The sequence below is a fragment of the Geospiza fortis genome, unplaced genomic scaffold (genome assembly GCF_000277835.1).
Source record: "Geospiza fortis unplaced genomic scaffold, GeoFor_1.0 scaffold23, whole genome shotgun sequence".
In the NCBI taxonomy this organism is placed as follows: Eukaryota; Metazoa; Chordata; class Aves; order Passeriformes; family Thraupidae; genus Geospiza; species Geospiza fortis.
Window position 1 is genome coordinate 5,791,723 of NW_005054303.1, and position 27,877 is coordinate 5,819,599.

At 34.5% G+C, this 27,877-nt stretch overlaps 1 protein-coding gene across 1 annotated transcript in view; it reads left to right on the forward strand.

The window, feature by feature from the left end:
* The window catches only part of PPP2R5C (protein phosphatase 2 regulatory subunit B'gamma), a 42,402-nt gene extending 14,683 nt beyond the window's left edge, over positions 1-27,719 (forward strand). Inside the window, exons 2-14 of the mRNA XM_005417888.3 lie at positions 5,119-5,318; positions 10,465-10,575; positions 11,194-11,286; positions 11,386-11,516; positions 14,013-14,072; positions 14,428-14,536; positions 15,580-15,633; positions 17,370-17,540; positions 18,090-18,217; positions 19,758-19,859; positions 21,735-21,807; positions 23,962-24,078; positions 24,787-27,719. Of these exons, the coding sequence (XP_005417945.1) occupies positions 5,119-5,318; positions 10,465-10,575; positions 11,194-11,286; positions 11,386-11,516; positions 14,013-14,072; positions 14,428-14,536; positions 15,580-15,633; positions 17,370-17,540; positions 18,090-18,217; positions 19,758-19,859; positions 21,735-21,807; positions 23,962-24,078; positions 24,787-24,918 (1,481 nt within the window). The 3' untranslated portion in view covers positions 24,919-27,719. The remainder of the gene's footprint in view (positions 1-5,118; positions 5,319-10,464; positions 10,576-11,193; positions 11,287-11,385; positions 11,517-14,012; positions 14,073-14,427; positions 14,537-15,579; positions 15,634-17,369; positions 17,541-18,089; positions 18,218-19,757; positions 19,860-21,734; positions 21,808-23,961; positions 24,079-24,786) is intronic.
* The last annotated feature ends 158 nt before the right edge of the window (positions 27,720-27,877 follow it).

The following is a 27,877-nucleotide window of genomic DNA, read 5'->3' on the forward strand; positions in this document are numbered from 1 at the left end:
CCATGCATGAATTGGAAGTTTTCTTCCATGTGCCACCCACTTATTTCTAATATCATGTGTTAGGATATAATTCTGTTAATGGGAGACTGTCATCTTTAATTAGTGTTAATTATTGTCATCATAATTTCAGTAAAATCACTAAAAACTATAAAGAGTTGGTCACATAATAGAAATACAATAAAAATCATTCCAGAATAGTGTTTCTTGCTTTGAATTAGGATGGTAGTTATACAATTCCAAAATAAGGTAAATATTTTAAATGGAATTTTATCAGGCGTTGGTTCAGCTTTTGTAATATCCTATTTTTTTTTCTAATTCTTCTCATTTTTAAGGACTTGATCCCTAGTTTTGGAAAAAGTATTAGTTCTGGTAAAACCATGTTTTGACAGATTATGTTCTCCTTTCCATGCTGTGTAGTTCCTCTGCCTTTGTGTCTAGCAGTTTCCATTTCTCTTACTCAAGGCACTGAACTCTATTCTTTGTAAAAATGCTGCTGTGGTATTGTCAACTGAAGTGTTTCAAGAGAACATTGCAAGATACTAGAGTCCCCTTGTTGAAGTACAACTCTATAGGGCTTCTTACAAAGGTTCAGTAATGCTGCTTTTTTTGCTGATGAACATCAAATTTAAAATGCACTAATACTTTTGACTAGCAGAAGGGACCATGTGACCAATAAATTTGGGGATATCCTCTGGGTAGCACTCTACTTGACAATTAAATATTGTTTTTCCAAATCATTAACAATTCTAGTCCTTCATTAGGATTGCTGACATGTTTCATGAGATGTTTTGTCTATTTGCAAGCAGGCATCATCCTCATGCTTGGGCTTTTGCTGTACCCCAGTGTATTAAAGAAGCAGTTACTTTCAGCATATGATGTTCCATTTGTCTTTTTTTCTATGACCTTCTAACAAAAAGGACCTACTTCTCCTTCAATGAGATAGGGACCTGTCAGCCAACCAAATCTGATACCTCTACTAAGCTTTTATATATGAGTAAAAAAGCAGTCACAAAACTGAAATTAATTTTGTGTTCTGAATGTATTTTTTTGCAAATTGTTAACCATATCTCTGGTTTTCTCTTTTTAAAATGATGTAATATAGTGTGTTTTACTGACCACAAATTGTGTTTTGTGGTAGGAATTGCATCAGCTCTTCTCTCTGTCAGAATATGACCTAAAACTTGAAATTCAACCTTATTTCAGTTCCAATCTGTACTAGAAATCAGCTGTTTCATGTGACATCTCTGGGTCACCCACTTACCCTGCTTTGCCTTTTGTCCTCCTTTCAGCAGCTATTATATTACACTGTTGTCACAGAAAAATGAGCTTCAATGAAAAAGGTAGGGGATGGATCTGCCATCGGTGCCCAGTGATGTCAGAGTCACAATACATGACTATAAATACCAGTTTTAGATCTGAAGGAACATAAAAAATATAATTGAGAAAACAGTAAGATCTCTACAGTCCTGCACAGCAAAAATATTTATGTGTCGTAGAATACTGAACATAAGCTCAGGTACTGAAAACACAAACTTCAATGTTTTCTGTTTTTTTTTTTTACCTTAGCTAATTTTCTTAAAAACCAGGAAAATTTTGTTTTAATATGAAGACATCTTGCTTTGTTAGAATATTCACAGGTTTTAGTTCTTTAGCTGGTCTGTACATTACAAAAGAAGGGGTGGGAGTGGTAGCTCCTGGGTGCAGACCAGTGCCACATCCTGGCTGAGAAACACGCGAGGTCGAGGACAGCTACCAGTGTGAAGTCTGTTTGCAGTGAACTCACACAGTAGGAATTACTGAAGACATGCCTGAACCTTCCAAAGAATCTGTTTCCATACAGAGTTCAGTATTTGAATTTAAACTTTTCCAGCCAATTATTTGTGTTCTGCTGAGGACCTGGTAGCTGAATACCTCTGATCTTTACCTGACTGTTTCAAAGGGAAATACAGACGGAAGTGGTGCCTTTCAGAGTGAGATATTGGTCTAGTTAATCTGATAATAAAAGCACAGCTAGTATCAGTTATAAAGTATCTTATTTTATACTCATCAGTATGCAGAAAATCTGGCAAGGCCACAGGCTAAGATGATACTAAAAATTTTATACTGAATATATACTGAATATACTGAATAGCTGTTTCTGTATTGAGGCTGTTAAAACAGAAGGGGCTGAGCTTACATATCTGTAGATTGTATGACTTGATCCAAGAGTTACCATGTAATTGTAAGGAAAAAACCCTCTGGACAACCCAAACAAGACAAAAAGCTGATCCCTCTGTCCCAGAGATGTACCTTACTCTCATAATACCTATCATCTTTTGATACTTTTTCCCGTGTATATTTCTCTCTTACAAAAAGTACAGTAGGATAAATGTTGCAGGCTTAGGCATAAAATATGTCATAATAAATTTCTGTAAAGCTGTGTCAGAAACTGATGGGTGTTCAATCCAAATATGAGACTGACCTTCTTTGGGATTGCAACAAACTGTACTCTGTTCCAGTAGAAGAGCAAAAATAGTACTCATTTAAGATATGAGTACTGACAGGGATAAGTGTTTCATGTGAATAAAAAAGATTATTCTACTGCTACTGTGCAGAAGCAAGTCCTGTGAAAATTATGTAAACCATTGCTGCCAGTTGGGGAAGGGGAGTAGAATATATGGGGGTTTGGTTTGGTTTAGTTTGGTTTGATTGGCAGTGATGGTGTTTGGGGTTTTTTTAAAAACTTTGCTTAGTGAATAGCTCTTAGTATCAATTCTGGTGTAATTTTAAGGAGTAGCTTCTGAAAAATTGTGACCTTCCCACAGCCATCAGAGAATGGAGTACCAGAGTTGCACAAGTAGTGAATTTTTTTCCGTAATGGCATTCTCTTCAAATATGCCAGTTAATTAAGCAAATGGAAGTGAGGAGTTATCGCTTAATTAAACTGGAAGGTGATTTAGAAATTGGCATGCAGTTAACTGAAAGAGCATAACCGGGTAGTCCCTGGCAAATGTCTGAGGATAAATGACTTATTGGGTGTCCCAGAGCTGCTCTGCAGGTGTGCACACATACTCTGCACAAAAATTATGGGCTACTCAAGTCACCTTCTTAACCACATTCTGATTGGTATCATGCTGAAATCATCCTTTCAGACCTTAAAATTAGGGATGATCCTGATTTCAAGGCAACTACTCCAGACAAAGTACTAGAAGAGATGTGAGGTCCAGACACTTGAAAGCTGTGGATGAATACTCCTGAAGGAGGCGGTTATGTCTCACCCAGATAAACAAAACATAGTTCTTTAGAAACATGTGTGGTTCTTAGTCTGTATAAATAAAGAGGATCTCTCAAATAATGAGGATGACTGAGGTACTTAAAATAGTTAAGCTACCTCAAAATAAATGGCGAGGGAGGTGGCTTGCCTAGCTGAAGGTGTTTCTTGATCTTCTTAGTTGTTAGTCTTTAACTTTCACTATTAGTGGTAATTACCTCTTTAATGCTTCCTCTCTTTAAGGTTAGTGTACTGTAATCACTGTAATTGTATGTCCATTACTTGTGTAATTATAGTCTGTGTTTAGGTATTGGATTGTGTGGAGTATGCGTTCATAGCACAGCATCCCTAAGTGCAGCTGTTGTTATGCTTCAGGTTGAACCGTTTTACATTTTTCAGTTAATGGGTTAAAGGTATCACTCCAACCACGTGGTATGTCTGAGACTTTCTACATTTAGGTTATAAATTTGGCTGGCTTTCAATATGCAGACTTCTCAATTAATTACTTTTTTGGTATTTTCTCAGGAGAAGTTATTCATTACTTTTTGATTCAAATAAATAAAAGCACAGGTATTCAGATACAAAATTTGTGTGGCTTGGTTCACAACCCTGGACAGGAATTTTGGTTTATTTGTCAGAACATTGTTGCTCTGCATAGAGGCACCTGTTACCTTGCACCTTCTTTCTACTTCTAGAATTCTGCGCTGCCTCAGGTGTCTTGGTGAATCCAGAGTTTATAACTGGCTATGGTTTCTTTCATGAAGACTGCATTTTTATCCTGTATGTTCTCCAGGGCTATTACTGTACAGTGTTTTCTTACTGGAATTGTTCTTCAGAGCAATTAGGCGCAAGTAACTATAAAAAATTGCCAGTTGTTTTAAACCAAATGTCTTCCAGATTTATTATATCAAAAATACTTTGGAAAGCAGCTTCTCTTCAAGAGAGGAGCTATTCCACCTTTGTTATCATAGGAAGTTTTTCAGGCACTTACAAGGAGAGCAACTGGTATTTAAACACCTGGACTCTAGATCTGTTACACATTCAGTTAATTAGGTTGTACATACACAATGAGCTTGTATTCAGTAATACCACTTGAAATGCTTGGATGGTAGCTGTTGCTGCTTGTGTAAGAAAATTCTTAGCATTTGATGATAATTAAGGAAAAAGAAAAGCTCATCGACTAGGAGAAGTGGGAGTAAAATGCAGGTTTACAACTATTTACAAAGTCACTCTAGTCCTGTTTTTTAACATGCTATTACAGCCTTAGTAGTTCATATTTAACAATAAAAAAGTCATTAGGCAGAAACATAAAATGTGTTATGGTATAAACTTAGGCAGATTCTCTGTGTTGTGTTAGCATTTCATTTCTTAAGCTTCGTGATGTAATCGTGTGGCCATTTTAATTGGACACGAGTTTTTGCTGCAGTCAAAATACAGTACTGCTTTCTTTACCTCTGGCCAGTTATCTAGTATTTCCTAGATATTTGAGTCCTGATCCTGGAAGTTTTTGCTATGTATAATTTGTAATCTCACGTATATCTGTCATTTTAATGGCTCATGGGATTACTTAAGCAAAACACATGCAGGCATTTCTTCAAGTATGTGTTTTTTCCATGCAGTGTCTGCTTCTGGCAAGGGCAAGTTACGCGTCACTGTTGCAATTTTTTTAATCATCCTGATATGTACAGAGTATTTCAGTGGGGTTCATTCTCTGGAACATGATATTCCTGAAAGTTGCATGAAGATTTAGAAAGTTTGCTTGTAATCTTAAACACTTTTATACCTGTGTTTCACAAAGTAAAAATGGGGAGGGCAGTGAATCCACTACAGTATAATTTAAACATTGTATAATTATTTTCACTTTTCAGATGTTCCTCCAGCGGATCAAGAAAAGCTTTTTATCCAGAAGTTACGACAATGTTGTGTACTTTTTGACTTTGTTTCTGATCCACTAAGTGACCTAAAGTGGAAGGAAGTAAAACGAGCAGCTTTAAGTGAAATGGTAGAATATATCACACACAATCGCAATGTGATCACAGAACCTATTTACCCTGAAGTAGTACATATGGTAAGTGTTCCTGGTTTATGATTCAATGTTGCTTCTTCAGTGTATCAATTTATCTCAAGCCATTTTGATGAAATTTTCAGAAAAGATCAACTATGTTTGCACATCTGCAAAAGAGTAACAGGACTTTGAAATGCTATTGCCAGTGTTCATTTTTCTCTTTTTGTAAGACAGAAACTAGACACATATATGAAGCAGAATTAGATGATGGGTAAAGTTGGTAAAAACAAAATCTTGTATTTAAAAAATTAGGGAGGGGAGTTAAGTACATGCATACATACACACACATATATATGCAGAAAACTGTTTAAAAAACATGTAAATTGTAAAATTGAAATTTGAAAAAATTGGAAGGTTAGAATTAAGGTCACATGTGCAAGCTTGACACTTGTAATCCTGTTCAGTACCAGAGACTGACTTTATTCTGTGTTCAGAGGTGAGAATGAGAGTCAGACTTTATTGTACACAGGATGGCAGATGAGGTTTCTGCTGGAGCACGTTATGTGAGCCATTCAGACCTGCATTGTCCCTCCCTTCTCAATATCCAAATCCTGGCTAGCTAGTCTTAGCTTATTTTTCTGTTGTTTGCAAGTCCTCTCCAGAGGAGGAGGCCACGAAATTACAGCAGAGTCTTTCATCTCTCATCATGGTGGTGAGCAGACACCAGTGGCTTGGAGTAGCAGTTGGGGTTCTGTAGCTGTTGTCTGCAAAACCCTGGGAACAGAAGGCATATTTTGAAATTCCTAACTAATAAGCCTACAAGAAGCTCTTGGATGTGTGTAACAGGATGATGTTTCCCAAGGTTTTATAACTTAGGGTGAATTTTCAGTGGGTTGAGAAAACAGTGCTTCTTTAACATGAATGTAAACTTCAAATTTAGTAATTCTCCCGCAAATCAGACTTTGAAGCTTCTTCAAAGATTCTAAGGATTTATAGTATGTAGGACATTGCTTATGATGAAGATTGTTATCTAAATCAGCCATAAGTGTTTACTGAGACAGAAGTTATTTTCATGAGGACTTCTGAGAATATGAGGATTACACATAACTCTGGATGTCAAACATGTACCCAAAGCATTGAGGGTGGTTAATGAGGAGATATGGGATCATGGCTTTTCCCATGTTTTGATAACTTATTTATATCTCTGGGGTTTTTTTTCTAATTGCTTGCTGTTTGGGAGTACTTGACACTGTTGAAAGGAGAGATAGGAAAGAGAATAAGCTCGCTGAGACTTTCTTTGGGTAAAGTGGAGTTCAGGATAAGTTCTTGAATACCAGTGGCAGACATTGGTGCTTGCTTTGTGCAAGAGTTCTTAACTGCCCGTAGCTCATTGCTTGTGCTTTCTATGCCTGCATTATCTTTCTTTGTTTTCAGATGTACCCAATGGTAACTAACTCTGCCCTTTGTTCAGTTGAACAAATCTTGCAGCAGAATTTGGCTGCTGTCTTGGTTGCCAGTGTTTTGCTGGTAGCGGGCAATGTTCAAAAATTCTTTTGGTGACATTAAAATGCTTTTTGTCTGCAAGGGTCTGAAGGGTATGGAGTTCCCTTGCATTGGTTTTACACAGCACTGTGAGAGACACTGTCAGTGAAGGCACCTGGACTGGTATTTTGAGGTTTAATTCAGATAGATTTTTTTTTCCTTTGGTCATTTGTTGAAACAACTGTATACTTTCTCCAGTAGTGTTATGATCTTTCCTTCAGGCGTGTATGTGTAGATTGTCATGAACATTTGCTAAATTCTAGGCATATATCTGAATTGATTGTGGGAATTTTAAGGAAAATAAATGTAATGTCTTCATGTACTTTAAAACACTTCCAAGAAGCATTCATAAGTTATGTGCTGCTACTGCCACTGAATTATATTAGTAAGGAATAGCATTTTCAATAAAGTTATGAGGATCAAGAAATATTCAGATTTGAGAATGGTTCTCAGTTTAGAAAGTATGTGGAGTTGGCAAGAAAGTTGGGATTTTGCTATGCCATTCTGCTAGACTTCACGGCTTGGAGGTTACTTGTTTGTGTACATGTGTACATGCTATATGTGTGTGTGTGTGTGTGTACAAGTTCTGTTTGGTGTTACTAAATTATTACTTAGGCTGATCACTCAGGGCAATGAATTTCACAGGTTATCTCTTTACTAGAAATAAAATGTTTCCTTCTCCAGAGCTTCAAACATTCTTTCGCTCTAACAAAGTAAACATTTAACTTATAATTTCATTCTGCTTTATTTTTATAGTCTTAACGCTCATGTCATGTCTATCCACCCCACCCTTTTTTTTTTTTTTTTAATTTTAGGTGTCCTGGTCTAAATTATAGTAAGATCTTTTCTTTAAGGTATATATTCATCTAGTGGCTTAGCTAATAATTTGGTGTTAAGCCTAAGTCTTTTTTCAAAAGGTATGAGAAATTAATTTCTAAAATGGGTTTAATCTTCTTCTTTCAGAGTGGATTCAAGAGTACTTTCCCTTTCTTCCTTAAAGAGCCAGCTGATATGTCCTTCAAATTCATTATATATTTCTAAGCAAAGATGTGATGAAAAAGGAAATGTTTTATTAACTGCTTGTTATACAAGTTCCATTTCCTAGGTGTAATATAGTTAAGTACCTCTTCTCAAAACTATGGCGAATGTGTAGGCAAATGTATGAGTAAATTTTCTAAATGTACATGATTTTTCAGGGTTTTGTGATAAAAAGCATCCATTTCAGGTTCTTACTTAGAAATTAATAATGCTTTTCTTTTTAGCTCGGCTTTAGCAGAAAGCAAGGCTTTATGACAATATTCTGTTGTGAATTAGCACATAGAGTAGTACTGTTTTTTTTAAATTTATACTATATATAGGAGCAGATCTAATTTTATTCAGCAACTGACATGGTTTTCATTGCAATTTTTCATGTATTACTAAAACTACATACTCACTTATACCTATGTGAGCTTGAGGTTTTGTTGGTTTTTTGTTTGGTTGCTTTTTTTGGTTTTGTGTTTGAAGGTGCATTGTTGGTGTGGTGTTCTCTGCCTTTGCTCTAGAATAAGAGGGACTGCTGTGAATAGAAATGTGCTGCTTGTTGCTCTATTAACTATAAGGTTGGCTTTCTTCATATGAATACAGAAGTCACAGACTTTCAGTTTATGTGCCTCTTCATTCAGAGCTGTTCACATCAAGCTTCTTCCAGGCTGCTCAGCAGAAGGGAGGAGAAAGTGTGTAGTATCTCTGATGCCTACTTGCTTGAAAATATTCTCATGTAGTATGAAATGGGCCACAAGAAAAGCAGGATTTCTGACTGCCATTACAGCAAAAGCCCCTGAACTGATAAAAATGCAGGTTGTTTTCTTTTCCCTTTTTGTTCTCCCATCCTCCTGTTATGTCCTTTGAAGTGTTGTTAGTGCTGGCAGCACTGACAGAATTTTGGCACACTAGGCCAGTGTTCATAAAGACTCTTAATTTCATAAGTTTGGGGGGTCTTGTGGAATTTTATTGGTGGAAGGAGGAGCTGGGGTGGGGGAGGGGAATGTTTTTCAATTATGCTGTGTTTATTTATACTTCTGTGGGAAATTTGCCTTAGAGGAGATAAGACTTTGCAGATTGTGTCTTGTCTGTTTGGTCAAGACTGAGAAGTTAGAAAAAAGATCAGCCATTTAATGGGTAAAGGACTCAGTGATATTAATTCATTGCAAATTTTCCTAAACCTCAGTAGGGTAGACAAGAGAGACAGGGGACCAAGAGAGTTTCAGGTTTGTGCTTTCAATGCAAGATCCTGCAGCTTGATTTCAGCAGTTTTCTATTCTGCTGGTCAAGGATTTAAAATGCAAAATAGATCACATCAGGCTTCGCTGGTTCCATTTCTCATGGAAAAATAATCTCTAGGTTTTTAATCTATTTTATGTTTTAAAAAATACCAAGTACAAAACTTGGTTGCTAGCACCTGACATGACCCAGATGTTCTTTTTTATAGTGAGAGCCTGAGACTTTAAGAATTCTTTAGATAAGCTTATTCTTCCATTTGTTTAACAACTTCAACAAGTTTTAAATTTCAAGTCTGGTCTTCCTGGATTTGTTTTCTTGGAAGACCACCAATTATTGCAAATTTTCACCATATTTTTTAAACAAAAGTCAGAGGTGGTTTATCACTTGATGTCCATGCTTTTAAAAAGGGGATCATAAAGATATATCAGCTTTAGTTTTAATTCTCTGCAGTAGTAATTACTCTGACATGTCAGTCTTGGTGTGTATCAGACCTCTGTCTGCATTGCTTGAATGAAGGAATATTATGCAGAAAAACAGAGCAGCAGGATGACTTTTCCCTCATGGGAGTATAATGTAAGCCTTGCAGATTTAGCTGATGCAGTTTGATACTGCCTCCCACTGTCTGCTCAGCCATCTGTCAGATGTGAGATGGCAGGACAGACATACACATCCTTCTTGGCCCTTGTGTGTAGACAAGCCCTTGGAAGCACTAAAATACATTTGTATCAACAACTTGAAAAGTAGTTCATGTTTGCAGACTGGTCCACTTCCATGAGGATGATAAATGTTTTTCAGGGGGTTCAGGATTCAAATATTAAAAGGATGAGGGTGTGTAGTTCCTCCCCCTCAGTGCTGTGTAATGTCAGGTATATGGACCTGGTTTAAGAGAAATAACAGTGGGGATGGTGGTGTTGTGGTACTTGATTTTGACGTGTTCCCATATGTGTGCAGCTGCTATGTGAAATGAAACTAGTATTTTACAGAGAAGAACAGATGTGAATTATCTTTGGTTTGCATCTCTACCTCTGACTTACAATTTTGCAGGTTGCTGCATGGCCTTATTAAGTGTGTATATTAAAAAATGTTTGTGTAAACATTTTTCATACATTTGCTTACATACATGTCTGTGTGTAGAGAGATCAGAGCGGTATCCTCATAAAACACATCCTGACAGTAGTTTTGTGTTTCAAAGACTGCTTACTGCATGGAAAAGTGTTCTCCAAGTTAGAACTATGTGAAGTATGAATGTTCCTCACTGTTTAAAATGCTGTATTATATAGCATGTATTTTTGCAAATGTTAATTAAAATAGTCAATGTAAAGAATTCTTAGCCAAAACTGTCTTGGAAGTATTTTTTTTAGTCATTCAATTGTTTCAGAGTTCTTAAAGACACGTGTAATTTCAGTTTGCAGTTAATATGTTTCGAACATTACCACCATCTTCCAATCCAACGGGAGCAGAATTTGATCCAGAGGAAGATGAACCAACCTTAGAAGCTGCATGGCCTCATCTACAGGTACTTCATGGGAGCTGAAACATCGCAGTCTATAAGAGAATTTTGATATTAAATTCATTGTTTATCTATTCTAAATTGTTTATGTTACGTGTTTATCTCAAACCAGTTATTTTCTATGTAATTTTTAAAATGTGCTTCTTGAATTAAAACTGAAATTTTTTAAAAAAAAATCAGTTGTTATAGGTTAAAGGCTCATTGTTTCTTATGGTAGAGGTGTAACTGCTGAGATTTTAAATGAGCTTCTGTTTGTCACTATGAATGCTTTGATCTGGCTCTGGCACAGCTTTAGCTTCCAGAGGTACCGTGACAAACAGAGGAGAACAGAGACTTCTTAGAACATGGACTTCTGGGCATGATAAATATTAGATTACTGTGTGTCACTTGAGTAAAGTGTAGTGGTGGAGCTCAGCAGAATTTCTGCAGTTTAAGTAACCTCAAATTTGTTAATTTGTCAGGAGAGCAAGAGCAAAGCCTTTACTGTGTGTTATATAGATAAATATGACTAAAAACATTTTGCAGTTCTGAGCAACTAATCAGCAATTTTAGTAATGTGATGCTTATAAAATGATTCTTGCTTATAATACTAATCCTGGGTTTTTTATTGTTTATTTTTTCCAGCTTGTTTATGAATTTTTCTTAAGGTTTTTAGAATCTCCAGATTTTCAGCCTAATATAGCTAAGAAATATATTGATCAGAAGTTTGTATTACAGGTGAGGTAAAAAAAGATATTTTTTTAAAACTTCAAGCTCTAAATTATTTTTACAATGCATTAGATTCAGTGAAAGTGCATCTTTTTTCCCTCTTTTCAGCTTTTAGAGCTCTTTGACAGTGAAGATCCACGTGAAAGAGATTTTCTTAAAACAACTCTACACAGAATATATGGGAAATTCTTAGGCTTAAGAGCTTACATCCGGAAACAAATTAATAATATATTTTATAGGTATGTCAACATCTTTGTATTATGGTACATGTGATCAGGTATGTAATTAAAACACTCCAAGACACTGCTAGCAATTTTTAAAATTCATTTTAAATGAATTTAAACATTTTAATATGTTTATACTCAATATTGCTACATCTAATAATAATTAATACCACTCTGGGAGATTTAAATTAGGGCAGTATTGCCTGTGGCATATATCTGGCAGCTGAAATTTGAGTTAGTGTATGATTTAGTGGGTGGTTTGGTATCTTTGTGGGAGGCTTTTTGTGGGGGTGAGGGATAGTAGTGTTTGTATTACACTAATGCCTTCATAAGGTGTAGTTCTTTATAATGCAGAAAATGAGCTGAAATTGAGTAACTGAGGGACCTGTAATTTGCTTAAAGGAACATGTGTGCTGCCTCTTCTTTCCTCAGAATTGACATGTGCAGTTGAGCTGTTGTGAAATATTTGTTTGTTGCCTAGAATGAACTCTAGTATTATCACTGATACAAACCAGTGTATTACCAAAGGTCTTTGGAAGTGTGTTTTTACTGCTATTAAGTCTAGTGTGAATGCAAGATAATGGTGCCTGTTTGAATTTTTTCGTTTGATATTCTTTCCTTTTCTACAAATAACTGATATACAACTGTATATCAGTTTTACATCCTGCTCCTTCTCTGCCACTGTTTTCATCCCACAATGAATGTATGGTGCTACCTCTTTAAGAAAGTAGCAAAAAGCTGCCAGGCCCTCAGTGCCACATCATGAATGGCACCCAGCAGTACCAGCTGTAGAGGGAGCTGGGGGAGCTGCCTATGGCAACAACTGAGCCTTTGGAAGGGATATAGAGGAGCTACTCTAAAATAATTAGTGAGCCTGCACTGTCTTGCGGCCAACTGGAGGTTGACTTCCCAGGACAGTCTTGACAGGACAAGTGAAGAGCCACTGTATCCCAAGGAAAAAGTACAAGTGGATCTTGAAGATGCAGATTTTTTTCCCCCACACATTAATAAATTTCCCAATGATTTTATTAAATTAAATCCAAAATGCATAATTTGGTCAAATATCTGAACAGATGGTAAAACAGCATCATAGCACATCATATGCACTTCTGAAAAGTGTTTTATTTACCATCTTGCTCTTTGCTTTCAGAGATAATGGAAGCAAAGTCTTCAAATACAGATAGTTCTGGGGCTAAGTTTTTTAAAGACTAAGAAATTGTCTGGTTGTTAGATCAACTTTGTATAGTTTGTATAAGAGAATGAGTCTGACATGTATATGGGAGATTATGTAATTTACACAGCTGTGAAGTTGTGGGAGAAAAAGAAAAGCCAACCACAAACTCAGACAAAAACTCACTTAGCTGTATAATATTTAGGAGCTCAAAAATTTTGCATCCAAATGTAAATTGGTGCATTTGTTTATGATCACCAAGAAGAAGTTGTTCCACCTTGTCTTGAATTAGTGAATTGGGCTGTGTGAAATGATAAACTCTTGAAGTATGTGTACAACTTCAGAAATATTTCTTTTTCATATACTTTTGCCTTTAGGTTGTCAGTTTATTACTGTGCTTACCTGAGAAATGTGTGGCCTTCATTTGTCTTTTAGTCATTGACCAGAATTAAATTAATTCTTTCCCCATAGTGTGTTAATCTATTTTTTCCCAGAAGCAAAACACTTTTTTTTTAAATTATGAAACCTGTATGTGCCTATTACTTCAATCCAAACATTTTTGCATCACTGTGTTTAATTTTGCTTGGAATTATATCATGAATTATATGGAAGGGATTTTTAAGAATTAAAAACTGTCGCTTCAAATATTCTGGATTAAAAGTAGCTTTTATGTCAGCCTGTGACAAATTTTCAAATTAAAAATTGCTTTCAAATTAGTGGAATTATTTTCTTCTAAGTGTAAATGCTTATAACTCTGCAAATTACCTGAAGCCATGCATAGAACTTTGTCAATAAATTTGCACTCAGGTGAAAGAGGCTGAAAGGTGACTGCCTAGTAAATTACAGTGCTCTGTCTAAAGGAGATTCAGGAAAATGTGACTTCCTTTGTTTATTGCAAGCCTTTTGTATGCACAGAGATGTGTAATGCCAAAAAGCTTTTTACATCCAGAAGTAGTAACTGTTTGAACACCTTGTGCTTGCATTTGCTACAGAAGGTTGAGTCATGATATTTAATTATGCCAGATACTCTTGTGTTATTTTAATATTTAAAGTGTTATTTGCTGTGTTCAGTTTTGCATTATTAAAATGGTATAAAATACGAGTATTGGTAAAAGCTTGAGTGTAGGCTGCTTTGTTAAATGTGGGAGAAAAGAGCAAGCAGGTGTGAAGCTTGAAAACAGCTGGGTGTGCTACTGATTTTTGTTTCCACAAAGCTTCTTTTCCATTGTCTCTCTCTGCTTTCCTTTTACTGAGTGACTGAAATATTTGGGTAATGATAGATAGTATTAGATTTGTATCTCTTTTCAGAAGTAAACCAATAAAATGTTCCATTTATTTAGGTTTATTTATGAAACAGAACATCACAATGGCATAGCAGAATTACTGGAAATACTGGGAAGGTAAGTTGTAGATTTTGTTTCGTTAAACTCACTTGCTTTTAAGAATAGACTTCAAAAATTAAAGGGATATTGTGTAAGATTGTGGAAACACAGAAAAAACTTGAACCTTGTGGTGATGTTTTGGGACGTGACAATTTTTGTCAAGTCTCAGCTGTAGGTGTAGTTGTGTGCAGCTTGGAAGAAGAATTTGGGACTGCTGAAAAACTTGGCTAAGGTATGGACAGAGATTGAGTTGACTGTTCTATTCATTTGTAAATATTAGAAAATAAGTCCAAGAATTTTTGTATATCCTGTACATTAGTGCAAACTTCCATATAATTACTGATCTTTATTTTTAAATTTCTTTCCCTGGCAGCATAATTAATGGATTTGCCTTACCATTAAAAGAAGAGCACAAAATATTCCTATTGAAGGTTTTGTTACCATTGCACAAAGTGAAATCACTCAGTGTCTACCATCCACAGGTAAATTTTACTTAGTGTTTTTCTTACTAGTGTTTAAGTAAGCTTGCTTGAAGAGGTTGGGGGACTTGAGTAAGTCTGATGTAAATTCAGTTCTAAGCTCCAAAACTTCCTTGCTAACCAGCCTGGGGGAAATTACTCAACACATATGTCTGTAATGCTTGACTTGCTGATAGAAAAATTAAAAAGAAAACATGTGTGTACACAATAATAGCCTTTTTAAAAGCACTGTAGTGTTTATAGATGAAACATATGTAGTAGTTGGTTAATGTGAGAGTTCTTAGTATTTATCCACGCAGGATTTTTTGTTTATCTTCTTGTCTGTAATGTTTAGACATAAAAACTTGCAGAAAAGTATGGTTTTAATGAATGTCATTTATAAACACTTTATTCTAAATTACATGAAGCAATTCAGCTGAATTCAGTTTGTTGAATTTCCTGTTTTGAAAGGAATTGGGAATTTACGAGGACATCATTATTTAATTCAATATATCCTTTTAGAAGTACACAGAAAAAAGGGTTCTCCTGAGTTGTACTGTGCTTTTAATCCATCAGCTTACATTGATGGGCATAGTTATCATTAGTTGTGATACATTTAAAAATCCCAAGTTTACAGTTCAATGCACTTTTATCTAACTTAGGTTACGAAATAGAACATACTAAATCAGCACAGGACACCAAAATGTTAGTGAGTGGAAAGCACTCTATAGGACAGGTCATGATTTTTAAATCCTGTATTTGAAAAGATGAAGTGTAATGAAATGCAAAGTACTGGGTCTAAAAAGAAAGCATCATCATGTGTATCTACATTATAACACAGGAAGAGATGAGGACACACTTGCAAAGGTTGGAAGGAATTGCTAAAGCCTATTTACCCTTCTGTTTAAGTTGTCTGCCAAATAGGTTTTCAAATTTTAAATTTTTTTAATTACAGAAGAAACTTGTTTTATTTGAAGCATTCAAAATTATTCTTGACTTATGCTAGTGACTTCAAAATGTGTTCAGTTTCATAGTGAGAATTAATAGAACTTTTTCTTTTACTGTAGCTGGCATACTGTGTAGTTCAGTTTTTAGAAAAGGACAGCACACTTACAGAACCGGTAAGTTTATCTTGCTATTATTGCATATTTTGAACTATTAACGCACCTTACATCTGTAGACTGTTTAAGGAGGTTTGGGGATCAAAGTATTTATTTGTAATTTTTGATATTTGAGTCAAATATTTAACCATTTGGATCTATCAAATTTAGTTTTGTCCAGCAGTTGTTCAGAATATCTAAAAATAACTAAATCAACATTAATAGTACAGGTCTTGCAAAGAGACAGATTTTATTCTGCTTATTTTGTTCTGGCTGAGCAGACAGGAGGTGGTGGATCCAGAAGCAGTTTAGTCAGAAATTAACTTACTTGAACTGTGTTCTGTTCAGAGATGGATTTACAATGGAACAGAGACTTCTGACACACAGCTATTTATTGGTGCAAGGCTTTTAAATCAGATCTTGTTCATGTCTACCAACCTTGAACAAAATCAGGCTTTGGTCTGGCTGCACATAATTGCAGAGATGAATAGTTTTAACTGTCCCCTATAGTATCTAGTGGTTTGCTTCATTACACCCAATATCAAGTAGGTAAGATCTAACCTGTTTAATCAGTAAATCAATAAAACAACTGCTGCTAACAGAAGTGCACATTATTAGATTATGACCATTTCCATTGTAAAATGGGAACGGGATTTCTTGAAACAAATGGAAGTATACACCTGAGCAGGAGTTCTCTTCTAGGTGGAGCTTATTAAATATTAAAAGACAGCAAATGTCAGGCATTCTATCATTTCTACTGTATGAGATCTTGTTTTCTTAGCTTTCTTCCAGACATCAGATAGGATGTTGCATTTTTCCTAGTAGGAGTCCAGAAATCTAGAACTAATATGCAACCAGGTTTGTTTCTTTTTATGATCCCAAATTAGTATGTGATTATAAATCTCTTTAAAAACTTAGCACACACATCAGCAAAGTACTAAGTTCCTCTTCAAAAGATCCTGGTCTTTGCTTCCCCTTATAATTGTCACATGAAACTTTCTGACATCTTATTTTTTTTTAATCTGTGTATATTTACCAAGGCTTCATTGAGGACATAATGTCTGCTTTCATGATTGAATAATATATACGTGAAAGAAGCACTTATTTCTCAGAGTTGTCTTGTCACTGATGATATTAATTATTGCTTACGGCTTTTATATTTAAAAATCATAGAATCACAGAATGGTGGTTTGAGTGTTCATGGTTTGCTAGGTAAGCAAGCTGGGTAAATAATTTATTAATCATGAAGAAAGTTAAGACTAAGATTATCGTGAGATAGTCAAATCAAAGTTTAGGAGCAACATACCTAGAATAGCTGGTCACTTGTAATTCAGGCATTTAAAATAAATACTTTGTTAAAATATATTAATAGAACTTAATTGCTTGAGTTTTGGATTACATCCCCAAGAAGATAGAGATTTAAAGCTGCTGTCACTTAAGTGGCAGGTAATTTTCCTGATGATATAGTAGCAAATTTTGATCCTATGAAGTTAGATGTTACGTTTTCTCTCTAGTATTATGGTTATTATTTTTGAACATGTCTTACAGACATATAACTTTGTTTTCTGAAGAAGTGAGTTTAGACCTATTAACAGTTATTTCTGTGCCACTAAACCATGTCTGATTACTACTGTTACATTGGACAAGAAATCAAAACTTTTGTGTTCTGCTTAAAATACCAGACTTATTAATGCATTATAATTGAGTTCAAGGTGAAGTGGAATTATCATGAAATTATTTTATCTTTGTCTCTACAGGTAGTAATGGCACTGCTGAAATACTGGCCAAAGACTCACAGTCCAAAAGAAGTCATGTTTTTAAATGAACTAGAAGAAATTTTAGATGTTATTGAGCCATCTGAATTTGTTAAAGTTATGGAACCTCTCTTCAGACAGCTAGCCAAATGTGTGTCCAGTCCACACTTTCAGGTCTGTATTTACTGCATGTACAATGATAGCAGAATTTTTGTAAAGCAGACTTGTAATGTATTATTCACCATAATGAATTTTATTTGTTGCAAAGGAGTCTTCAATTCTACGTCAAGTTGCAGGGATCCAAACATTAGTTTTACTGTTTGTTCTCAAGAGTGCAATATGTGCATTCATTTTGGGAGATTCACTTCAGTGTTATGCTTACCATAAAAAAGCTGAAAAACTCAGTTTTCAGAAGTACCTGAACCCTTTCAGTATAGTGTTTGCATTTCATTACTTGTAATACAAGTTCTACAAATACTGGTTCTTTTGGAAAGTATTTCTTTGCTTGAATTTCAGAGTTCATGGGTTATAGATTGAATCATGACCCTAGCAAGGTAAAAATCAGTTTTTCTGTCTCTCCATCAGCTCCATGACTCTCATTAGCACTAAAAAATCCAAGTCTGATTTGCAGCTTTTCTTACCTTTCCCTTATATTTGCCAAATGTTATAATTATTTGCTCTGTAAGAGATTGAAGAAGTGTTCCTTTTTTCATGTTGTCTTAGGTTGCAGAGCGAGCATTATACTACTGGAATAATGAATATATTATGAGTTTAATTAGTGATAATGCAGCAAAGATTTTACCCATCATGTTTCCATCCTTGTACCGGAATTCAAAGACGCATTGGAATAAGTAAGAAACACTTGTACAAATTTCTGCTACTTCACTTCTGTGTAGTTGTAGGTTTAAGAGTTTGGATCTGTGAGTTGCTAATTTAACAGTGTGTTGAGCTGTTTATTCCATGACATTGAAGTTGTTGGATAAAGAGACTGTCGTTGTCAATTTTGAGGAAGTATTTAGAACTGTGGAAGATAGCTTTTCCTTTTTTTAATTAAACAAGAGTGTTTTAGTGCATCTAATCCATCACATTCTTCTGTAAATATGGAGCAAATTTGGCATTCATGTGTAGTTCAGATACTTCTAAAGACTTAACTTTTATTTCTGATCACTAACCTATTTACTGATTTGCATTTCTTCTGCATTCTAGTGAAATATGTTGTAGATCAGATAAGTTTTTCCCCTTCTTTTTATTTTCTTTTTGTTTATTCCTTTTTTTCTTCTTTCTCCATTGATTATTTTCACTTTTTTCCCCACAATAACATTGTACTTACGCATGAAAACAGTCCTGGTCAGCTCCCTTCTGCAGCTGTTCCATTGTAAAGTGCCTCTTTGTTTGAGCTATTGTGCAACTGCTGGGATGGTGACAGTATCCCAGTCTGGCTCTAGCTGTGAATTGAGGACTGCTGATGGGCTGGCCAAGAATGAGTAATCAGTCTACAATTAAACACTGAAAGAAATGGAAAATAAAGTGATGTTAAAGTGGTTGCTTACTGTCGCTGGGTGCAAGCAGTAACAAATAATGTACCCATTAATAAAATTCCAATTCAATGATGCAATTGTACATAGTAAATGTGGGTTGCTGTTGGTTATTTTTTTCTGACTTTCAAGGTCATGCATTCATTTTATTCTGAGTAAAAGTCATGCTACCAGTACAGCTGCACTCTTACTTGTAACTCCATATACAATACAAAGTAATCATTTAACAGATTGCTTTTTGAGCAGCAGTACATTATAGCTTGGAGCTGTAAATCAATCTGTAAAAGTGCCTTATAAAGCAGATTGGTTTTGTGTAATTTTTGTGATGTTTTCAACTTTACTTTTCTAACACATTTCTTAAGAGTTCTGGCATAATTGCATTGAACTGAGTGCTGTTGCTGTGTGGCAGTTTTCAAAAGGAATGAGGTCTTTTTTGCACTCCTTTTAATTACTAACTCTTTTTTTCTTCAATTTATCAGTTGCCAGTAAGTTAGTTACATCAAAATCTTTAATGTCATACTGCATTTTCCTTACAAACCCTTATGGGATTAGCATCTGCTACTAAATTTCACAACTAGGCCTGTATTGATACATGTAGTATTAAGAGTGAAGTTCAAATGTCAGAAGTGTAAGTGATGAGTAGTACTGCAGAGTAAGAAAACTTTATTCAAAGTTGGTAATTTTAGTGTTAGGCCTCTTGTGGGTAAATTGAAACTTCCACTAATTAATTTTATTTCCACTTATTCTGAAATGATGTAATTTTCCAGTTATGTAGGCTATTGGCTACTGTTGACCAGAAAAAGTAGATTTCAAAGTTTAAAGTACTCTGAGTTTCAACCAGAAGTTTTACTTATAGGACAATACATGGCTTGATATACAATGCTCTGAAACTCTTCATGGAGATGAACCAAAAACTGTTCGATGACTGCACACAGCAATTTAAAGCAGAAAAACTGAAGTAAGTTTTCATGTCAGTGTGTCTGTCTGTTCTTGAGTAATTTGTTCAGAGTTCTTTAGCTCTGAAAAACCACTGTGTCATTAGTGGGAAGTTGCCCATTTGATTCCAGCAGTCTCAAAGTTGACTTGCTGAAATGTGAATTGTAAATCTTCCTGACAATAAGGCATCTCATATAGGCTAATACTTCTGGGGTCACCATCTTCCTAAAAATTAAGTTTTTGAGAGGGACACTGGTAATGGTGGAGCCCAGTGTAAAGAATCTGTTGAACAATTTAGTTCACATCCTGTGTTTATTTTTGCATGCTTTATTTACCCAGTGTACTTCCTTTCATGTTGTCACTCAGTTTGTCCCAAAATACCTTCCCAGTATTTTTCAGCATTGCATTGTGTGTTAGCATATCTTCATATTATTATAGAAGTTACCTGAAATCAAGTTATTATTCTACTGTAGTGCAGGTCTCTAGTACAGATTTTATTTGATGGAAGAATTCGGCTAAAATGAGACAGACAAGTCAGAAATTTTAATGGTTTGGGTCTCATTTTAGGGGCTGGAAGCAGCTAGTGGACTAGCAGAAATGGGTTAGTACCTACCCACTAACTGGATATAAAATGTCTGGATTTGAATTTTATTTTAAATTGCAAAGTAATCAGGAATTGTTTCAAGTAGTGGTTCAGATTAGACACCTATTTTAAACTGGTATACTGGAAGTAGTACAGATTCTCAATGTAGCTTGATTTGTCCAAGTTTTGAAGTTCCCTGTTAGAATTCAAGAAGAAATGATCTTGTACTGTATCAAATTCTTAAGGTTTGTGACAAAATATGAGCAGTGGCTCTTCAAAAAAAGACTGTAATTCTCTTTTTCCTGATTGCAAGTAAGTGGAACCCCTTTTAAATGAGAAATCAAATCTTTTCTTCTCTGATTTTTACAACATTTTTGGGTGATGTTCTGAGTGTGAACTAAAGCAGGGTGCTGAGCGATGAGCTAGCAACACAAAACCAAAATAAAAAATCTCCCCTCACATAAGAACTGAAAAAGGGGGATGGTTAAAGGGTTCCTACCTCCCATCTTGAATTAATTTAATTGAGAGCTGGAGGCAAATTGTGTATGTGCTTGGATATAATTGCTCTTCCTTTTTTTCTTGACATTTGGATCATCTGCTCTGTGCATTGAGAGCATTTTTAGCAATCTTAGTTCAAAATTGTTTTAAATTCTACCAGCATTCAAAGACAGGTGATCATTCTAGTCTCTGCAAGAAGATGTTATTTGTAAGAAAGAAAGGAAAACAAACTAGATTTTACGTTTTCAAATTGCATTAGGCATAAGAAAACAAACTTTTTCTACTTTGTTAAAGAAAACACAAAACAACAAAAAAACCAACCCACATTTATGTCATCCCTCTAGGCTTGCTACTCCCTAGGGTGAGCATGGTTTTGTTGGGTACTTCTCTGTTAGAGTTCAATTCAAAAGGTCTCTGGTGCCTTTTCCTTTAACCTATTACCTGAAGCCATTGGGCTGACAAGTAAAAATCTCTGCCCTTTCATGGTCATTTACCGACTTCTTGTTTACCAATATAGCATTCTAATATTAGAAATAAAAGAAAAATGTGCTTTCAGCCTAGATCAAAACTTCTGTTTTAATTTTTACTTTTAACAATGTACGTGTGCTAAAGATAAACTGGTATCAGCCAGTTTGTTGCCTTCATGAGAAAATCTGGAGGTTTTTCCCTTTTAATGTTGATTTGAGATCATGGGGTATTGATATGATGCAAATTATCCTGTCAACAGTGGTGTTTTGGACAGTAGACTCAAACAGGTATAGCTAAATAATTTATTTTGTTGAATTCTTTTACTTCTATATGATTTTTTTTTTCCAGAGAGAAGCTAAAATTGAAGGAGCGGGAAGAAGCATGGGTTAAAATAGAAAATCTAGCCAAATCAAATCCCCAGGTATTTAGAAAAGATTAACATGATCATGTTTAAATACTCTAATTTTGTTAAATATCAGTGGGGGAAACAGGTCTGACTGATCATGGAAATAAAGGAATTTCACCAATTGTATTATGAAAGATACACAATAAAAGTACTTTTCAAATTTGTAACCTTTCTCTTGTGCAAGTAATTATTTTTTTTAAAAAAGGTTTCTGAAAAGTGTGATATGAAGTACTTTTTCCTTTCCTTATAATAGGACTTTTACCGTATTGCAGTTTGAAAAGTTATTGTGCAAAATTATGGAAAAATATAGAGAAGCCATAATTGGTTTCTCTTGAAAAGCTGTTTTGCAAATATATTACAAAAGAGATCTTTCTGCAAACTGTGAGTTTTGACTGGTCAGTTTTCCTTTGTATCAGATGGATTAATGTTGTATGTTCTTGTGTGGTGCATTTGTTCCCATACTTGCACTGGGCTGCTCTGCTGGTGAACCTGCTACTCAGGTCTTTCCTGCAGGAACCATACTGTCCAGCATTAATTATGTGGCTCAGTTATGATAACAAAACAAAGGTCCTTTAGACTATTCATTGGATGTTGAAATTACAGGAGAAGGAAATGGTTTGCCTTGGATCCCCCCCACACCCCTTCACTTGCTTGGAGATTGCTGCCAGTTTTCTTTCAGCTCAATCATATGAACAAAAAACCTCCAAACATTCAAATTACTTCACAGCCAGAATTCTGTTATACTGTAGCAAGAAACTGAATGTACTGTATATTTCCAAAACCATCTAGCTGAGTTTAAAGTGGTGGAAGAGGGAGAAATGGTACTCTGTAAACAGAAGTGGGACACTTCCTGATCTCAGTGCTATTTTAAAACAGAAAGTATGAGGTAATCTCTTTTTCTAAGAAGAGGAAATTCATAAATGTTTTTTTCCTCTTGGGTTATTTGCCAGGGAGCAATTACTAAACTGCTTAAGTAAAATCTATTAAAATTAATAAAATGTCAGTTGACAACAAAACAATTAAACATATCAAAAAGGACTATTCATATGAATGCAATAATTGACTTCCACCGACAAAACATTTCTTTAATGACATAAATCATACAAAAGCATTGCTTGAAGAGTACTTGATATACATGGTCACTTGCTATCACAAATGATCAACTATTACCTGTTTGGCTAAATAAGTGGATTGAGTTGTAGAAAAATTTAGAGTTCTACAGTATCAATTTCCTTTTCTTTCCAAGGAACTTCTTGTAAATACATTTTCTGATACTGGTTAACACCACCTGTATACAGTATGTTCTGCATAATCTGCTTGAAGAAAGCTAACATTTGAAAGAAATTTTAAAATACAAATTACCGAATGCTCCACTAAATTGACATAAGGATATAAATGCTTTTAGTGCTCTAGATAATGGATTTTTAGGTGTTTCTTTTTCCTGGAATGTCTACTAACTTTTTAGTTAATCTAATAACTAACTGATGATTCTTGTTATTCAAACCTGTTCCTGATTCTGCATGACACAAAAGTACAATTTAAAATTTTAAATCATTATATTTGTTAAATCCTTGCTGTTAGGGGTTTTTTATTTTTTTTCTCATTTGCATCGAGTTATTGGTACACTCAGATACCAAACTATTTATGAGGAAAAACTGATGTCTGTGTGAGCATGTAAATAAATTCTGAATTCAAAACTATATACACCTCATCTGAAATAAAATAAGATCTGATGTATTAAGATTACTGGACAACAAAGATTTTGGGGTTTTTTAATTCCTAGAGTACTTTTATAATTGTTTTTCTTTCCAAAGACAGAAAAGAGGTTTTTTTGTTTGAAATCATATTAAATGTATATTAGGTATATTTGGTGTTTTAATAGTGTATTTTTTCTTCCAACACAAAATTGCATCAGCAAGTAAAATGCAATACTGACAAAATAGGAGTATTTTAAAATTGAGTCTCAGATAATCAAACCATCCTTTTTTTAATGCTGACTTTATTTTTCAGATTGCAGTTCAATTCTAATATCTATTACTTAATCTCTGGATGCATAAAATATTGAAGTTAATCTCAAATAACTAGTCATATCAATCAAATGCTCAAATACACTCCTAGTTTACTTATTATGACTAAGAATGATTATTTTAACATTTTGCATTTTATTAGTACCCAACATACAGTGACACGAGTTCGCTGAACAGTCCTGTTGCAATGGAAACAGACGGGCCTTTAATTGAAGATTTGCAGACGCTGAAAAAGACAGTGAAAGAAGAGGCTTGTCAGGTAAAGCCTTGTGGAGATATCAAAGTGCTCCAATTTATGAATTAATTTCTTTAGGTGACTGTTAATCATGAACTTGGCTTGTATTTTCAGTCCCATAACCATTTGTTCTGTAGTAATAGGCTACACCAGGGCTGCTACTTTCAAATGATGGTCTAGGAGCCAGAAGTAGTGTTATGTTTCTAATGCCTGTGAATCTGCTACATAGTCTCTTTTAAGGTTTCTTCTTAGAAACCTTGTTGGACTACTGTGACTTACTAGCTTTGAACATGCCGATAAATAAATGGCTGAATAAAAGCCAAGCAATTTTTTATTGAGGACTTGTTTATAGGGGGAAAAAAAAGAATAAACAAGCAAATTAGGGTAGGTGAGACAGACATGGGAACTACATAAAGACACCATTATAAAGTTAAAGGTACTTTGTTAGGAATATTGTCTGGTTTGAGAGAGCATTGGTAAAATGGTAGTGATGTCATGATTGTTAATAGCTTAGAATTTCATGGTTGTTTCTAGTTTTCCTCGTAGCAAAAAAATTGGTTTTAATACTTGAACCAGCATAGATGGTAGGGTAAAGAGGAGAAAGTATAAACTTCTTTCCAGAGATTTATTATTTCTTTTCCTGTAAGTGAGTATACTGATGCGCAAGAAGTACTCTTAAGTAATGTTTAGGAATTAGTATGTTTGGCTCACTTTGTTCTATTTTTATTTCAGGCACAAAAAGATCAGAAAAAAGATCGTCCTCTTGTGCGACGCAAGTCAGAACTGCCTCAGGATATCTATACCATGAAAGCCTTGGAATCACATTGCAGAGCTGATGAATTAATATCACACGATGGGCATTAAACTATTACAGTGAAATATTATTTTGGAGGAAAAGTTGTTTTCTTTTCTGGACTCAGTTCTACAGTAGAACTTAATTTTTTGTGCCATACCAATCAGTTACACACAAAGTCAAAGCTTTCTTCAACCCATTTCTGTAGGCAATAACTTAATAGAGCATGCAGCTCAAGATTAGTAGTTCAAACAATGGTAAATTACCCAGTTCCATTTGCAGAATATTGGGTTGACTATAATCAAGTGGACACAATTTCCTGGAGGTGTTGTCATAGTACCAACTAGCTGATAACATGCAGTTTTTATAGTCACATTTGAGAAAAACGTTCCATAAAATCTTTCCATCTAAATAAGTGAATGACCAATAGTTGGTACTAATGATAAATGTGTGTTTTCAGAAGGAAAATTATTTCAGATATAAGTATTAAACTTTTTCTAGGATTTCTCAGCTTTACAGTTGTTTCAACATTATTGCTGTCTTGTTATATACCAGCAGTTTTGAAAATACAGTTATTCTTTTGTATTATAAAACAAGGCTTACAAAGTGATAACATTCATGACAATCCTCAGTGATCATTCCTTTCTAAGAATTCTGTAAATTCATTTCTCTTTTACTTAGGGTAAAGATATATATATATCTATATATACCACATCCTAATACTTTATGTATATTTAAAGCCATATCTTCCAGTCTTTAGTGTGTAATATGGCACCGGTATTCCAGATATAAACTGGTAGAAGAATCTTTCCTAAAACGAAAATTTGTTTACTATGACTGGGAATAGACTGAATATAAAATTTCATTTTAATTTTTTTCAAGTCAATAAAATAACTCTTTCACTGTTTTCTCCCTTATCTGAGCTTTTAATACTCAGCATTTTTCTTGGGCTCTAGGAGTTCAATATTCTGTGGCAGATACTATGTGTGATTTCAGTTGCATCAGTTTTTATCTGAAAGATGAACACAACATCATAAGCTTATTAAAATTTTAAAAAAAAGAAAAAAAAAAAGAACAGACTCTTGAATTTGATTCTGCTTCTTTTTAAATGAGTCTAAGAGCTGAGGAGATAGTGACCATAATTTTACCGTGAAAATATTTTTCTTGTTGTTGTAAAGAGCACATGTGCTGCAAATACACCTCACAAGTGAACTGAAAATGCATCTGAGTTGCTGATGATCTTCAAATGCTGCTATATATTCCACAAGATTACTTGCATGTAATGAGCTTTTTGTTGTAGATGGAAAAGCACGGGAGGAAAATCTCTTTTAAAATATAGTGCTTTGTCTTCAATATTTGATTTCTCTCAGGGTGGCCAGTATTTTGACTTACTTATCCTGCTTACAAGCTGTTTGAAATGTGTTCTGCTATTCTAAATGGGTGATTAGTTTCTTTTGTCTCTGGCAGTAACATGATATAACTTAATGTTTAATGTCTTGATGCATAAAGAGATAAAAAATGTGGCTTCTTTAAAAATAGTTTTGTTTGACTTTTTAAGGAAGTATAACATCTCCTGCATACATAAAAAAAAGTATTGCTCAAAGCAGACATTCATAGTAACCTTGTGCAGATGTAGTGCCTGCTGTTCGTTGGTTGCATTTAACATTCAATTTCCAATATTTGTTACATTGTCTACTGGAAGAAAATTGTGAGTGGTAAATATTGGCTTACAACACCTAAATTTAAAGACCAACCCAACCTTTAAGTGGAATGTCCACTGTGTCTGAAAACATTTCCTGTAAAACTTGAAAAAGAAAATGCTTTACCATTAGGATAAACTATATGAAAACAGTTTAAAGATGCCTTCTACTTTTGAGGGAAAAAGGGTGCTTTTTTAATTGTGTAAAGCAACATCTATGTATTTTGATATACCATTGTTTGAACTTCCATCTTTAGCTGGTAGATTATCAGTTACCTTTGATTTTGGGTGTTCAGTATGTCTGTGCAAGAGATTGCTGAAAGGAATTACTCTTATGTTATCCAAGGGGGGGGAAAAACCCAACTGTATATCAGTGTTTGATTGATTGTGTGATACTCAACGTATAAGAACATCTTTCACTGTCTAGTTTTTATTTTTATTCTTTATTGAAGATAAACACTCACCAAAAAGGGAAGTATTGTGGTAATTAGATGCTTCAAGTTCTCTATAAATGCATATTTGAAATTTTGGGTCACTGAACATTTGCTTAGGCAATATTCCCAAATCTTACCATCACTAATGGTTTAGCATGTTTGTTATCAATATTTATATATTTCGTATAATCTTGTACTAAACAATTCTAAAACTAATACATCCAAAATAAAAAGAAAAATTAAAGTAGAATTTTGGTGACTGTTGTTCTTCATAAAGTTCTGTCTGATACCTTCCCCCATTTTCCAAAATTACACCTGTACATCAGGAATGTCGAAAGTAATATTACAAGTGTCTTTTTAGTGTGGCTTTAGTATGGCTTCATTTTAATATTGTACATACATTGTACCTTGTTTTATGGTAATAAGTAATAAAAATGTAGACTTCATATTTTGTACAGAATCGTCCTATGTACAGAATAAAAAGTTCCTAGAAACAGCAAAAATAGGTAAGTGGCACAATTATTTTTCATTAGACAATATCTGTAACATTATACGTTAGTGGAATGTTAAGTTCAAATGTACCTACATATTTTTTAACATTTTGTAATTCAATTTTTTGTTCTGGCATTGTTTCTGAAGAACTTCATACACCTGCCATTTAATATGCTTTTATCTAATTTTAAAACTTAAAAAAAAAAAAGGTGTATTATATGGACAAATAAAGAACATGTGAATTTTACTTGCTTATCATGAAACTAAGTTTAACACAAGGTGTTTTGGGGTGTGTTCATATTATCACTGGTAGCAGAATCATATGTGCAAATTAACTTCATAAATTTCACAAAAGCAAGACAAAATTATGGAAAGGCCATTAAGTAAAAAAAAGAAAAAGCAGGA